At 33.9% G+C, this 15474-nt stretch overlaps 1 protein-coding gene across 1 annotated transcript in view; it reads left to right on the plus strand.

Moving 5' to 3' along the window:
- Nucleotides 1-15474, plus strand: part of LOC149787874 (reelin-like) — a 198977-nt gene that overhangs the window by 144287 nt on the left and 39216 nt on the right. The window contains exons 47-49 of the mRNA XM_089974111.1: nucleotides 2579-2772; nucleotides 3549-4094; nucleotides 5038-5284. Coding sequence (XP_089830237.1) covers nucleotides 2579-2772; nucleotides 3549-4094; nucleotides 5038-5284 — 987 coding nt within the window. The remainder of the gene's footprint in view (nucleotides 1-2578; nucleotides 2773-3548; nucleotides 4095-5037; nucleotides 5285-15474) is intronic.

The raw sequence follows: 15474 nt of genomic DNA on the forward strand, positions 1-15474 counted from the left end.
CATTAAGAGGTTAGTATTAGGACTGGTCGGCCTGGTGTCAGGATAATGTGACTGGGTGGGACATCATGCTACATGTCTGCGGCATGATGCCCCAGTGCTAGACATCACTATAAACTGCCACATTGCAGACATCGTAGCGATATGACTGAAAAATTGTTAAAGCTACGTTAAAAATCAAAATCACATCACATCACATCACTCTGCTGGGGCATGGATGTGGAGGGGATTAAGACCACCGCTGTGATGCATGGGGTTTTAATAAATCTTGTGAGCTGTACAGTATCAAGGAGGCACATTATATTACCTATGTCCAGTGTCCCGTTGCATCCCTTATGTCACAAAATACCACTTTAGCTCAGAAACTTTTGAAGGGCTATAAAAATTCAAACTAAATTTGTTATTAGGTTTTACGTTAGGAAAATGTTCTGGTAAGTCGAGTTTGATTTTCACCATTTTAAAGAGATTTCAATATAATTATGATACCTCTTCAATAGCATCACATTGGCATGGTCAGTTGTGTCATCTTTACCTATTTTTCATTATCCCCATGCCGTTTTAAAATGCATTGCAGATAATGCAATTCTCTGTGTATATCTGTCAATCCGTCGATGTGTCCATGAATAACCTAAACCAATGTGTGGAAATTCACAAACCATATGGCAACCATTTATAACAGGTGTCAACCCTGTTTACTGTGCTGGGATCCCAGAGAGCAATGAAAAAGTCAGTTCTACAAATGTTTCAATTACAAAGACATTTTCAAATATTTTCTAACCAAACTTGACATATGCAGCAACAACAGGAAGATACATTATACATTTATATATGAATTTGCGTTATGACTTCAAAGTTACTGTCTGATGGTGGGGTAAATATGAAGATGGTTGGGTTGGGGTTGAAAAGCCATTTCAGAACACTTCAACATCCTCAATTAACAATCTTGTATTAGCGAGGACTGGCAACTGACTGATATACCTCTTGCTGATCTTCCAATGCTGATTGAAACTTTGAAAGCAATTAACCTGCTGTCAAATGATAAAGTACCAGGAGCAGATGTTACAAATCCAGAGGTTCACACATTGCTCAGATCATGTGAAGCTTCCATCTGAGGGATTATGACTGAATGATAATTATGCATATTGTGCACAGTTCTGTCAGTGACATCACAAACTTGCATATTAGACTATTTACAAAAATTTGCATTGTTATTTCTGTACAGGTTGCATTTTGGTGGTAATTAAATAGCCATGTATCATGGTGGTAATTAAATAGCCATGTATCATGGTGGTAATTAAATAGCCATGTATCATGGTGGTAATTAAATAGCCATGTATCACGATCCACTGAATGAATGTGCATTAAGTCTTCACAGTTCATGTGAACTGTCTAACAATTTAACATTCCTGATTGTAGTATTTAGCATTTGGGTCTGCCTTTAAGAATCACTAGGTCAAATGCCAAATTTACCGTCTCAACAAAAAAGCAAACTTAATTTCTGCATAATAACTTAACTTCTGTACCACTTACATCCACCAAGTTTTGAAGATGGCTTGATCCTGAGGTATGAAACTCCACATTGATTTTTGGGTCAAATAGTCAACGGTTAAGTCCACTGTAGCTCAGAGAAGAAAATGGTTCCACAGAAGAAACATAGTTCTTGACTGCATACATTAATACAATAATGTGATGGCATGGATTATTAGTAAAGAAGATACTATTTGATTTTAGGGTTCAATGGTTAAGGGTATAGTGGCTCAAGAAAAATGATTTCTACATGATAACTTTAATTCTAGATTATGTACTTAACCAAACTTTTTCACTGGCTTATATTTGGGTAAGAAAGATACCTATTGAATTTTGGGTCAAAAGGTCAAAGGTCAAGTTCACAATGAACCAAATAAGGAAAAAATGTTTTCTGCATGGTAAGTTTTGTTGGAGGCTATATACCTTGACTAAACTTATTTGTACTATAACCAAGAAAGAGACTTTTTTTATTTTGGGATAAAAAAAAAGGTAAACTGTCAAGGTTACTGTCATACCCACAGAGTAAAAGCTTTTGTAAAATAAATTTTAATTACAAAAATTACACATCAAATAATATGACACCAAACTGTAAGGATGACTTTTGGATAATGGAAAGAAATAAGCTACAGATATTGGGTTCGAAATATTGAAGGTCAATGTAAATGTCACTATAGCCCCAATAACAGCAACTGGTTTCTTAATCCATTCTGCCCAGATTCAGCTATGCCATGCTAATTGCCTACATATAGAACTATTAATCACTTAGTAGGTGTAAAACATATTGTGCATTTTACTTTTGTTAGCAAATATAAGAGCTCTACTTCCAAACAGGATTAATGTAACCTATATTTCATGCATTAGTGACATATTTCCTTTTTGATTGACCTTCACCTAGGCAGGGGCATTATGTTTTAAGGACATACTGTTTTTTTGTTTTGTTTCAGGAACATGTGACATAATTTCCATGTAGTTTTGATTCAATAGATTTGCATGTCCACTTTTAATAATAGGACTGCCTTTCATCCTAGACCTGGATAATTTATTTCTGTTGTAGGATTGTACACGTATGTTGGTATCAACTGACCTTGACCTAAGAGAGGCTGTGTTTGTGCAGTTTTACTTCTTATATGGCTGCAACTCATCCCCTGTCAACAATGACCAGAATGTAGTGGTGGATTTCTCCAGTGATGGTGGAATCACATGGCATCCCATTACTCAGATGTACTACCAGAATTATAGATCACCGACGTAAGAATTTTCCTAGCTTACATTTAAAATTAAAAATTCTTGTTTAATTCAAAATAATAAAATAAAATAGAGACAGAGAGTCATACCTATAATTATATTGTTATAAAGGATATATCAGTTTAAATTATACAATTTTATATAGCGCATTGGCATTAAGTCCATTAGGATACAAAGTATCTAACTTATTTAACTTATGAATCCAATAAGTTTCTTTTATGAGTCTGTTCATGTCGCCATGCACAATATCTATTGGCATGAAAGAAAAATTGAGTAGAGAGTGATTATTGGTGTTAAAGTGTTTTGAAATATTAGAGGAAAACTGAGGATCTCTGTAATTTTTATATGAAAGCAATGATTATTCATTCTCTTAGAAACTTGTTGAAGTGTTTGTCCAACATGCTGCATGCTACATTTTTTACAGATTTCGGCGTTTGTGTTGTTTTTTATCACAATTGCTTAATTCATGACATTTCAGTAAATTACGAATTGTATGACTTTTGATGTTTTACAGATTTCATACACAAATGAAATGTTGTATAAAAATAAACAGGACATTCATACAATAATGATATTCCAATGAAAATTCAACCTGACTCAATGAACCTGGATTATCTACACCAATCTTGTTTTTCTTTGACTACTAGAATTGAATATAGAACTTGTTATTAGACCCATAGATCTCATTTTATACCTTAATTGTTTGCCATTTATACAGGCAGTGTAGATTTTTGTATTTCTTCCTTTTTAGGGTTTTAAATAGTTTTCTCCCATTACAGGTTTGTAACAATCAAACTGCCACAAGAAGTTAAAAACAATGGAGTTCGACTGCGATGGTGGCAGCCTACCCATGGCAAGAATCAACTTCATGACTGGGCAGTTGATAACATCAACATCGGAGGAAACTATATCAACCCTGATAACTTCACAAGTATCCCTGAACCTGGATTTGACCCGACTCGTTGGTATTCTGCAGACAACTTGGTGGTAGGGGAATATTGTAATAGTTCTTTGGTGGCTAAAGGTGATACACATGATGATGAAGCATCAACCTTAACCACTCGTGACCTTAACATCAAGGAGGGATATATGCTGCAATTCTCGTACAATATTGGCTGCATGCATTCTTGGAATGCTACAGTAGCTCCGCTTTACCTGCAGTACTCCACAGACCATGGTATGACCTGGTCTTATGTTGTTCGCCAGTGTCTCTCAAATGACCCAAGATGCAAAGATGGTGCCATGATGGCCAGTGTATTTTATGGAGATCCCATGGGAAGATGGCAGAGAGTGACAATTCCACTTGAAAAAATGGTGATATCCAGGTAATTAAAATAATAACCCACTGACAAGCACTCTTGGGCAAAGGTGAGTTTAGATAAACATGTAAGAAATAATTAATTTTTAAAAAATTTAAATTTCAAAATAAATAGTATGCTTCAGAACAATTTTAGAAAGATAAAGACTTAAAAATGAATATCACCTGTTATCAAACTTGACTTTAAAATCATGATAAAAATGCCATTTCAGTGGCCATAATGTTATATTTAAGGTATATTTTAAAATTGTTTAGTACAGAAATATATATACTTCTTTCCTTACAATCAGTTTTCATTATAATGACAGTTATAGTAATGCAGTGTAAGGGCACTTTATAATGGTTTATTTATTTCCATGTTATCTTGACAATTTTGAAACCGCATAATCTGAGGAAAAAGAAGTGTGATATTTATGGTAAATATATAATATGGTCTAAAGCAAATATTTTCTGTGGGAGTAGGTGATAAAAGACAGGAAATGTATGATATGACTCCATATAACAAGGAGTATTTGGATTTCACAATGGAATAAGAATTCTTGACAATCTATTATATTATGGTAATATGGGTTTTGCAGCCACAAATTTTGATATTTAACAAATAGTGTCTCAGATTTGCTGGTATCTTTGAATAGTGCTTTACAATACTGTGGTTATATAGTCATCTAGTTTGGTATTTTTTGTATACAATATTGTTAATATAGACAACTACTATATATGCTCACTTATAAGTTGAGCAAAACAGCAAACAACAAAGATACTGATCTGCCATTGCATAATGTGCTTGCAGATCAGGGTTAATGCTGTTCGCTTTACTGATTACTCCTAGTTAATTGCACAGAACCAGATCTGCCGGCACATTATGAATGGAAGATTTGGGTCTGTGCAGTTTGCAGTAGGACTCGTAACCAAGTATATACAGTAGTTTGGTATTTTTCTTTCATTGAAAGTGCCACCAGATTTAGATGGCAGCAGCTTCCTTACGAAGTTAGTGAGAAGAAAGATTTTAGCAAGGAGGATGATGATAGTAAGAGTGCTAAAAAGGAAGTTGTCAGTGACTGGGCAGTGAAGGACATTTACATTGGTCCTAGATGTGAAGACATGTGCCAAGGTCATGGAGTTTGTCGCTTCCCAGACTGTGTGTGTGATGAAGGTTACAGCGGTCAGCCATGCAGGGCCTGGATTATTGATAACCCAGTATGTAGCCAGTACTTAAAAACATCAATTATATTAATACAGATTATCTGGATTATTGATAATTAAGTATGCAGCTAGTACTGAAAAACATTAATTATATTAATACAAATTATCTGGATTACTGATAAAGCAGGATGTAGCCAGTATTGAAAAACATCAATTAATACAAATTATCTGGATTGCTCATTCACATGGACTACAGCCATGTCCCCCCAAATTGTTACAATATACATGTATCTTTAAGTAATACAAATTTACTGATCACAATGCCAGCATGGAACAGAAATCATAAACAAGCACAGTCAAATGTAATTCCATATAATAATAATTAGTGGTACAGTAAAACCTGTTATGAGAGACTGCCCCTTCTGCCAACCAAAAGCGGTCTCTCAGGACAGGTGGACTCTCATAAGAGGTGTGTGAAAATGGACTGGTTTTCAGGGTCAATAGTTAGCATTGTTGAAAAATAAATAATACCCATACTCACTGTACATGTATCATATCCTTTATTCATAAATCTTGTTAAATATTGCATGCATTCCTTTCAAAATGTCTTTATATAATAAAGATGTACATCTATCAAACAACGAGAATAAAATTTATATTTCAGCATCACATTAATATGTACAAAAAATGAACAGTTAGATATGATGTTTATATCTTATTCTATACACTTTTTCACTTGTTTTTTAAGAAATCCATTATACTTCTTTGTTGACATGTTTTACTCAGCTGTTTGGTCTGAACATGTATCTCCATTTCTGAGCAAAGAAGCAAAATTTTGGGATTGCTATGTTGTAAAGCATATTCTTTAATCTCTTTTAAATGTTCTATGACTGTAGAATGTGAAATAACCTGAGGCAGAATTTCACCAACAGATGAATCATTGTCACTATCACTGTCTGCAGTTGGAGAAGTACCAGATTTACCTCTCTGAAGAATACCCTTCTCCCAGTCTGGCCCTGAGAATACATTAGAAGTTTCTAGACTGTGATCCATATTGGCTTATTCTTCCATTGTCATGCCATTGATGGATGCACATCTTGTTCACTGTCTTCACTCTCTGGCATTATGGCTTCAACACTTACAGAAAAGCCACACTTGGCAAAACACCTTTCAATGGTGTATGAAGACAGAGCATCCACACAGACTTGATCCATAAAATGGCATCTAGAACAGTGACAGTCTTAGATGTTTCAGTTGCTGTAGAGCACTCATCCATTTTGGAAAGAATGTGTCACAGCAGTTTCTTCCGATAATGAATTTTGACAGTCTGAATTATCCCTGCATCACAAGGCTGTAGATTAGATGTTGTACTTGGGGGCAAAGACCAGTTTTACATTGCTAAACTGACAATCTGGGTGTGCACTGCAGTTGTCTACAATAATTAAAATGTTCCGATTTTTCCTTTTCATTTTATTGTTGACAGTTACAAGCCATTTACTAAAGATGTCTGATGTCATCCAAGCCTTTCTGTTGGATTCACAGGCAACACCCACAGATCTTAAATTATATGACCTAAAACATCTTGGGTTGCGCGATTTGCCTATAATTAAGGGGTCCAGTTTTTCTCCAGTTGCACTACATGCTAACAATAGTGTCAACCTCTCCTTTGCTTTTTTCCCTCCTTTGCGAACATCATCTTTCACCACTAGGGACCTGTCAGGAAGTCCTCTGTAAAAGAGTCCTGTTTCATCAGCATTAAAAATATCACATAGGTTATACCCATCTGTGATGGTCAGTAGTCTTTTTTTCCAGTCATCAACTGTCTTTGAATTCACATCAGCTGATTCTCCACTGAGCACACTTGCTGTGATATTGTATCTATTTTTGAAGCTCTCCAGCCATCCGTTTGATGCAGCAAAGTCATCATAATTCAGTTCTGCTGAGACAATTATTGCCTTTTCCTGAATCACCTTTCCACTTACTGGTATGTTTTTACTCCTTGCAACACAAAACCACTCCCATACTCGCTCGTTCAGATCTCCGTAAACTGTCCATCGTGTCGTGGCATATTTCCTCTGTGCTTGTGCACCTTTCTGCCATTCGTTTCTAATGGACTCCTTGTCTTTGATTACATTTTGAACTTGCGTTTTACCGACACTTTAGCTGACTGCTCTTTTGCAAGCAGTCTCCCCTTTTTCATTTCTTTCAATGACATTAATCCTTTCTTCCAGTGTTAAAATTTTTCTTTTTTTCAGCGGAGGTTTTGCCATTGTTATTAGTGTTGACGTTATAAAGACTATTGGTTTTGATCAGGTTTTGAGGAAATGTGGAATAAATATATATTATGTACCAATGAATGAAACCAAAAGACATAATTAACTCATCAAGAAACAATACATTTATTCTGAGACGAAGTTTAAATCAACAGCGTTATAGCTCGATAAACAAAGGTTGCGACCATCTGCACCCAGGTAAACAGATGGTGGCTTGGTGAAACACTAACAAAAGAAAGAAAAAATTAATTTTAAAAAATCTGGAAATGATTCTCACTTACTAGTATTAAAGACAATGAGCTCATTCACCCTCCAGGCATTATGGATTAACTGGAAAGACAAACGATGTAATCAAACCTACACTGAAGCCCTTTCAAACAATTTCTCACTGGGACATAAGGAGTACTGGCATTTTGTGAGTTTTCATAAAGATAAAGAAAAAATACAAACCTCTAAATTGACTGCATATATCCATCATTACTCCCTTTGATGTTACTCTTACTGGCTATTCACATGACTTCGGCACTACAATGGCGGTTAGTGACATGTACTTTAGTCTGGTTTACTGCAGTTTACAAATGACACTGTACGCTGGAGTTGTAAATTTCACAAAACTGGTACTGTAGCAAGACAAATTCTTTTTAAATACTTTAATAGAGCAATCTTTACTATTTATGCAGTCTTTGTTACAAAGGATTAAATTATGGTTAGAGGTGTTTATCTTGATATATTGTTCAACTATAGTGTTATTTAATGTGCACTTTGTTTGCATACTACATTTATCCCGAGCTCTAGTGTTTACAAAGGATTAAGTTAAGGTCAGTGGTGTCAATCTGTTGTTTTTTTTTTGGCGATGCGGTCATTCATAGCAGTGTTAAAATGCATATTTTGCCAAGAAATCATGGTTGCTGGTCGCGTTCAGCAGGTGGTCGTTCATAACAGAGTGTTTATATAGTAAAATCGATCCATGCATTATGATTGTGGTTGGAAATGACAGGTGGTCGCTCATAGCAGAGATCGCTCATGACAGGTTTTACTGTATTATGAAGAATAAATGTAATTAGGAGAGAGGGAATGAGAGAGAGTGAGAGGCAGAGAAAGAAAGCTTATTCTTACACCTGATTGTTAATAAGTTTGTGTGCCTATGCTAATATGTAATTTGTCAGACAACAATCCTAAGCTATTCAAGTGTGATTAAAGACTCAAAACAGTTCAATCAGAAGCAGTCTGAAGTATTACATAATTAAATGTTGATCAACAATCACTGGTGACTTAATGAGTGATAAACATTTATAACCTACTGGCAAATTGCGAATAAAATCTATATCGGCTGAGTTTACCTTGATCAAAACCCTTTAACATTTGTGTTCACGAAACCAAACATAAAAGGACTATTCATCACACCTATGTTATCATTCCATCATTCAGAGTTCTATGTTTTTATCAACCAGATGACTGATTATCCAGATGAAATCTGTGTACTGCATTGGGCCTGAATAATCAATATTTTAATGTCTTAAAGCCAGAGGGGTTGACGGAAGGTTTGAAAATGGGTCTTTTCCTTCACTGCATGTATTGTGTTGGGTGTCTAAAGGAGGAAATGGTAATAATTAGGATGTGTTATGGGGGCGCTCACCAATTAATATGTATGTTAGAGAGAGCGACGTATGTAAGTGAAGTAGTTTGCATTTAAAACATGCACAATGGATAGAATGTTGGCATACCTATATGCTACAGTAATGTAATGTGGATGATATTTCTTTGGATATTGTACTTTTGGAAATTTTACCTGATTTAAGCACACTGCTAACTAAAATGACTGCTCCCTTGTGTTAAAAAATCAGCCTGAATTAGTCTAAAGTACACTATACATAGCAGCTATTAAAATAGGAAAAATGAATTTTGCCAGACTAGACAATACCAGCTTCTGGATGTGCAATGAATGAATTACCAAATATGTAAAATGTAAAAAAAGTTATAGGCTCTTTTTTATACAATTTACCTCTGAAGTTCAGGAACTGAAAATGACCAAGTAGAGCTAGCACTTTTTTGAAAGGTTCACATTTGAAGTAAGGCCAAGCTGTATACTCTATAACCCATAGGACACCCATCAATCATACATCAAAATAAAGGGAATTAAAGGTTCTTTGAATTATACCTAAGATATACAAAGTCTTTTTTAAATAGCCAGTATAGCCAGTGAGGAAAGCCGGGGAAATTCTTTTTCTTTAAAATCTTAACCCTATGCAAAATGCGAAACTGTATAGCGCCACCTTAATTAATAATTAATAATTAGGATGTGTTTAATTAATAAGCCAGACGAGTTCAGTCAGCGTTTGTCATGGTTTATGAAACCATAAAAATACCTTGAATTTGTGGTGCTACCTTGAAAATTCCTTGTATTTAAAAACAGTTTGTTTTATACGTGAAAAGTCCATGAATTTATAATAAAAGTAGCAGACTTTGTTTATAGAAGTTAATTGGGTCAAAAAAAACAATCTTTCATAAAGCCTTCTGTAATAATTGAGCATATGATGTACATCTTTTACAAGTTTGTGGTTGTATTAAGAAAACAAAGGTATATATATATATATATATATATATATATATATATATATATATATATATATACATATACATATACATATACATATATATATATGTATATATATAAACCTTGATCATTGATCTAATACTGTTATAAAATATGTACAAGGCATTACAGATTGGTACATGTACTTATTATATGCTCATTTTTTTCTCCTTTAACTTTATGTTGTCAGATTTATGTAGTATTTTTCCATATTGCATGGCTTCATACTGCACGACACATGTGCCTAAAAATAGTACAGTGGTCCCCCTCTTATATGGCCAACCCTTCTGCACTGGGAAAGTGGCCTTATTAGATGGGTGGCCTTTCCAAAGGGGGACTTTATTTGTGAGATGTGTATGTGTGTATATAGTAGGAAAGCTACATGTAACTTAAAGCAGTTAATATCTTCGTTTAAAAGTAGCATTAATTATTACAATGTTCTTCTTGTCTTAAAAACAGAGTTATTTCAGGGTAACATAAATTAATTGATCTTATTCTTAGGCATGAAATGTGAGTGGAATATTGTTGGCATGCGCATTACAAAACCATTAAAAAATGTTATTTAAATCTTGGTACACATGTTATTTTGTATTTAAAATAATTCTCTTTCCATTTGCTCCATTTTCCCATTGCTACAGAATATTTTATGATCTTGTTTATTTGAGACTTCCCAACATAAAATCTTTTGGCAAATGAACTCTCCTCATTGTTGTCAAGTCAAATAACTTAATTTTTTTCTAAAGTATTATTTCTTCATTTACATGATGACACGTTAAAGCTTTGTAATGATTTATTCCTATGTTGCTAATTGTACAGTACTGCAATTGAATTTTGCAGATGAAACTTTTGTAAACTAATAGCTTTGTTTTAAAGGTCATGTACTGTTATATGATTTTTCAGTCTTTGTCTGGTACCCTGCTTTGTTCAAAGTTGATTGTTTCTTTGTCTATGTGTTAATCCACAAAATCTATTTTTTAAGCCTATCTAACCATGTTATGATCTTGACAATTATGTCAGTCATAATCCTCAGTTTAAAAAATAAAAATTCCACTGTGTGAAGCCCAAAGCTATATCAAAACATTGCAGACCCCATTTCCTGCAAAATGTTGGCATTAATGATATTATATAATAATAAACTTATTGGTACATGTACTTTAGCCAACACTTCTTTCAGTAACGAAAACCTGACATAGTGAAACAGACATTGGAAAAGATAATCAGACTACTTATCTTACCGTAATGAAATATTGGTTCTGGACACATATTAATAATAAAATGTAGCCTCTTGTGAGTGGTAAACTTTACATTTGTGAACTAATATGTTGGCCACTGGTCACATTAGAGGGATTTCTTGAGGGGTACTTTTGAACACAAACTTGTCAGTGCCAAGGGATTCTGGCTGTAAAGAGTGGGTGGCCACTGGTCGGGGGGCCATTCATGAGGGGGACTACTATATAGTGTATTAGGAACTACTTTGTAAACAAACCATGTACACTTATGCCATGCACACCTTCTTTTAGCTGATTTATGAACTAAAAAAGCTGTTTCATCAATTTGAAAATAGAGATGATAAAATTAACAATGTGGACAAGTTCACTGAGTCACAAATGGAATTTTTAGACAAGCAGTCGAATGAACATGATATTTGCAGTATTAACAACAAACATACTGGAATAGTGACTGTAAATATTCAGGAGCACTATTATTGGATATCCTGTATATTAATTTGGCTTTTCTCAATTTTGAATTACACCATACTGTATTACAGTAGTCTAAATAGGGTTGTATGTAACTGTTACAAAATTGTTTTATGTGCCTTTCAGGGAAGACATAAACTTGATTTGAGTTTTTTACTGATATGTTTTATATGTTCAGTCCATCATAGGTTATTATCTACCAAAACACCAAGTAGTCTATCATGACAGACCGTTTGCAAATTTGTATCCTTCCATGTCAGACAGTTCATCACTATCAAGATTTGTCCTTTTTTGCCGTATTGAGATATAAAGTAATATTTCAGTTTTACCAGTATTTGCTACCATGCCATTGCACCAATTGTCCAGTTTGTTTAGGGCATTCTGTAAAGAAGTTTTGAGTTCATGCTTTGTGTTTTGGATGTATGACAATGTTGTGTCATCTGCAATGAGATCTGTAGATGATATGAGTCCAATAGTAAAAAGCGGTAGGTCTTTAATAAAATAAATAGTAATGGACCTAGCATTGAGCCTTGTGGTACTCCATATATAATTGTTCCAGGTTCAGACAGATCATTATTTATATAAACATGTTGTGTTCTCTCACTTAAATATGAAGTAAGCCATCTAACTGTGCTTTCATCACATTGGTAGATTTTCAGTTTCTTGAAAAGAATTTCATGATCCACCATGTCAAAAGCTTTCCCGAAATCTACAAATACAGATCCTATTATTCTACCTTGGTCAAGTGCTTGAAGCCATTTATCAGTTAGGGAGATCAAGGCAGTCTCACATGAATGTTTTTGTCAAAAGCTTGATTGATTAGGGTGTAACAGCATGTGTTTGGTTACATATGACATGAATGTGTCATGGACATGTTTTTCAATCAATTTTGACAAGTTTGGTAGTATTGAGATTGGCCAGTAGTTATCAGGATTATCCTTAGAACCAGATATGTGAATAGGAGTTATGTTTGCAGTTTTCCATATTTTGGAGACAGATGAGATTGCAATACTTAAATTGATTATGAATATTATGCTATCTACAATAGCAGAGGCAGAAGATTTAATGAGTCATGGGCCAATCTGATCAAGTCCTGTAGCTTTCTTGGTATCAAGTTCACTGAGACATTTTTTAATAAAGTTTTTTATACTGGTGGGATAGAGAAACATACCTCCTTTGCTGCTGCAGAACTTTTTCATTTCATTAAAGTTGTTCCTTATCTGAGTATTGAGAAGGTCCTTTATTTATATCATCAAGTATATATGTTTCTTTCTCCTGTGCAAGAACATTTTCTATTTGTTATCATTCCAGATTGCTTTTGAGGAAGGTGGCATATAAATGAAACAAACTAGGGATGATTTTGCATTATTTTGAGAAATTTCCATCCATATACTCTCAATTTCATGTGACTCCATGTCAAGTCACCGTTCTGCATTTACATCTTCCCTAATATATACAACAAGACCTCCCCCTGCTGTCTCTCTGTCCTTGCGTAATGGTTTATTGTAACCTTGACAGTGAAATAGATTATCATTGTGGTTAGCATTTAATTTGGTTTTAGTGAGTCCTAAAGTTATTTTTCTTGGAAGACAACATTAACTTATTTTGGTCTATTTTTCCCACTATACCTTTTACATTTAAGTGACCTATGTTAAAACCTTTTGTATTAAGTTAACCTTTTGCAAATAGAAAAACATATTGAGGCTGAGGGCTATTGCGTATCTATTGGAGACTTACCATTTTACATGTCATTCAAAACACTAAATTTGAGAAAAAAAAGCAACTGATGTTTTGTTAGGAAACTAAGCCAAGACGACAAAAATGTATTATTTCCACTGGCTAAATGGGCTGTCATACAACAGCTGCTTTGCAATTTTCCCTATTTAACACTTTTGATACACTATTAGGCTAGTGATACAAGCCATATAGGTCATAGGTGGGATCCATCCTGGTAGGAACTGTGAGCATGCAAGTGGCAGGGCATAAACATGTCTTCTTTAGCTGTTAATTACAATGGTAATAAATATACTTATATTTATGCATCTTAAATTTCCTCAAAATGTACTTTCTTAATTCTGCTAAAATCTACATGACATGACCCATGTGATGGAAAACCTTTCTGCACTGAATTGACCCAATAAATCCAGTCATTCATAATCAGAAAAGCACAATCGAGTTGGCTCAACAACAAAAAAACTAAATATATCCATTCTAGACCAAGTGGAAAAATTTCTTCAATGCACATTCATTCAAAATATGGATTTGAATTTAAATTTTAAATAGAACAAAACAAGAATTTTTTAAAGCTAATGTTGAGCACATGACAAAGTTCAAAGGACACTGGCAGTGTTAATATTGTTACAGTGTATTGTTGAATCAACGGTTGATTATATATTTTGAAATACAGCATAAATTTAATCACTTTGTTTCTTGTAGTGTATTCCTTTATTATTAAGACTGAGGTAGGAAAAGAAAATAAGTATATAATAAAATGGTTACTATGCTCTATTACTATTCTCATTAGCATTGTGAAACATTGTTGTCCTTCAGGGAAGCTTCATTGATGTGAATTTAGTAAATTAAAAGATTCCAGGTAGTTTTAATTAAAGTTCATTTCAAACATATCTTTCTAATATTTTTTTAAGTAAAGATAAAACTGATATAGGTCTCTCTGGATTTCTTTCATGTCAGAAGGATCTTTATTTTTGTGCACTGATGTACTTTTGCCAGTGTTAGTATATTTGAATAGAAATACTTAGATTGAAGATGTACGTAAGCGAAGGTGTAATCATATGAGATGAGAGTTTTAGGAATTTACTACTTATATCATCTAGACTACAGTAGCTGTTTTGATATCAGGTTTATCAAATTAATTAATTTACTGGCAAAATGAATTCTAAACTTTTATGAGGTATTTTGAAGGACTTTTTCTTTGCTAAATTTTAAGGAAATATGGTCATTTAATTTGTCACTTGAGAAATGTGTATTGATGTCTACAAAGTAATCATTAAGAGCATTTCCAATTTATCTGGGTGAATGCAAAGAGTTTGAAAGTAAACAAAATATGTCCTTTTCTTTAATTCAGATTTTGCATTATTTACATGTTTTCCAAAACTAATAAAGAATAAACTCAGATAAAAATGGAGGGATGATTTAATTTTACTTATTTTTCCTTTCCTTTTGTTATATAATATGTACATTAATAGCATCAGAACATCATAAAAATAATGTATGTATGTATGTATGTATGTATGTATGTATGTATGTACGTATGTATGTATGTATTGGGTTTAACAGCACATCACCGCAATGCTTCCTATATATTGCTGAGTGAAAATAAGATTAAAAGTACACCTCTCCCTAAATAACTTGTGCACAACAGGGTCCAAAAACATAGACCACACTATAAGCAAGGGTGCAAGTTACCGAGGAACCTCCACAATATAAGTGACCCCATCCCCGCTAGACATCGAGAAAACCACAGAGTGGGTTGGTAAATGTACTGTTTAATGGCTGGTAACTTGTTTTATAATTGAGTCAAGAATACTTGTCAAAAAGCGCTTTTTCTAATGAAGTTGTTTGTTACTCTGTATAAATTATTTTAAGATACCCAACATCTGAAAGATCATTAACATTATTCCAACTGGTTTTAAACAACATCCATGTGTATGCAAGAACATT

This window comes from Sinohyriopsis cumingii, chromosome 11, assembly GCF_028554795.1.
Source record: "Sinohyriopsis cumingii isolate HCF-2022 chromosome 11, ASM2855479v2, whole genome shotgun sequence".
NCBI lineage: Eukaryota > Metazoa > Mollusca > Bivalvia > Unionida > Unionidae > Sinohyriopsis > Sinohyriopsis cumingii.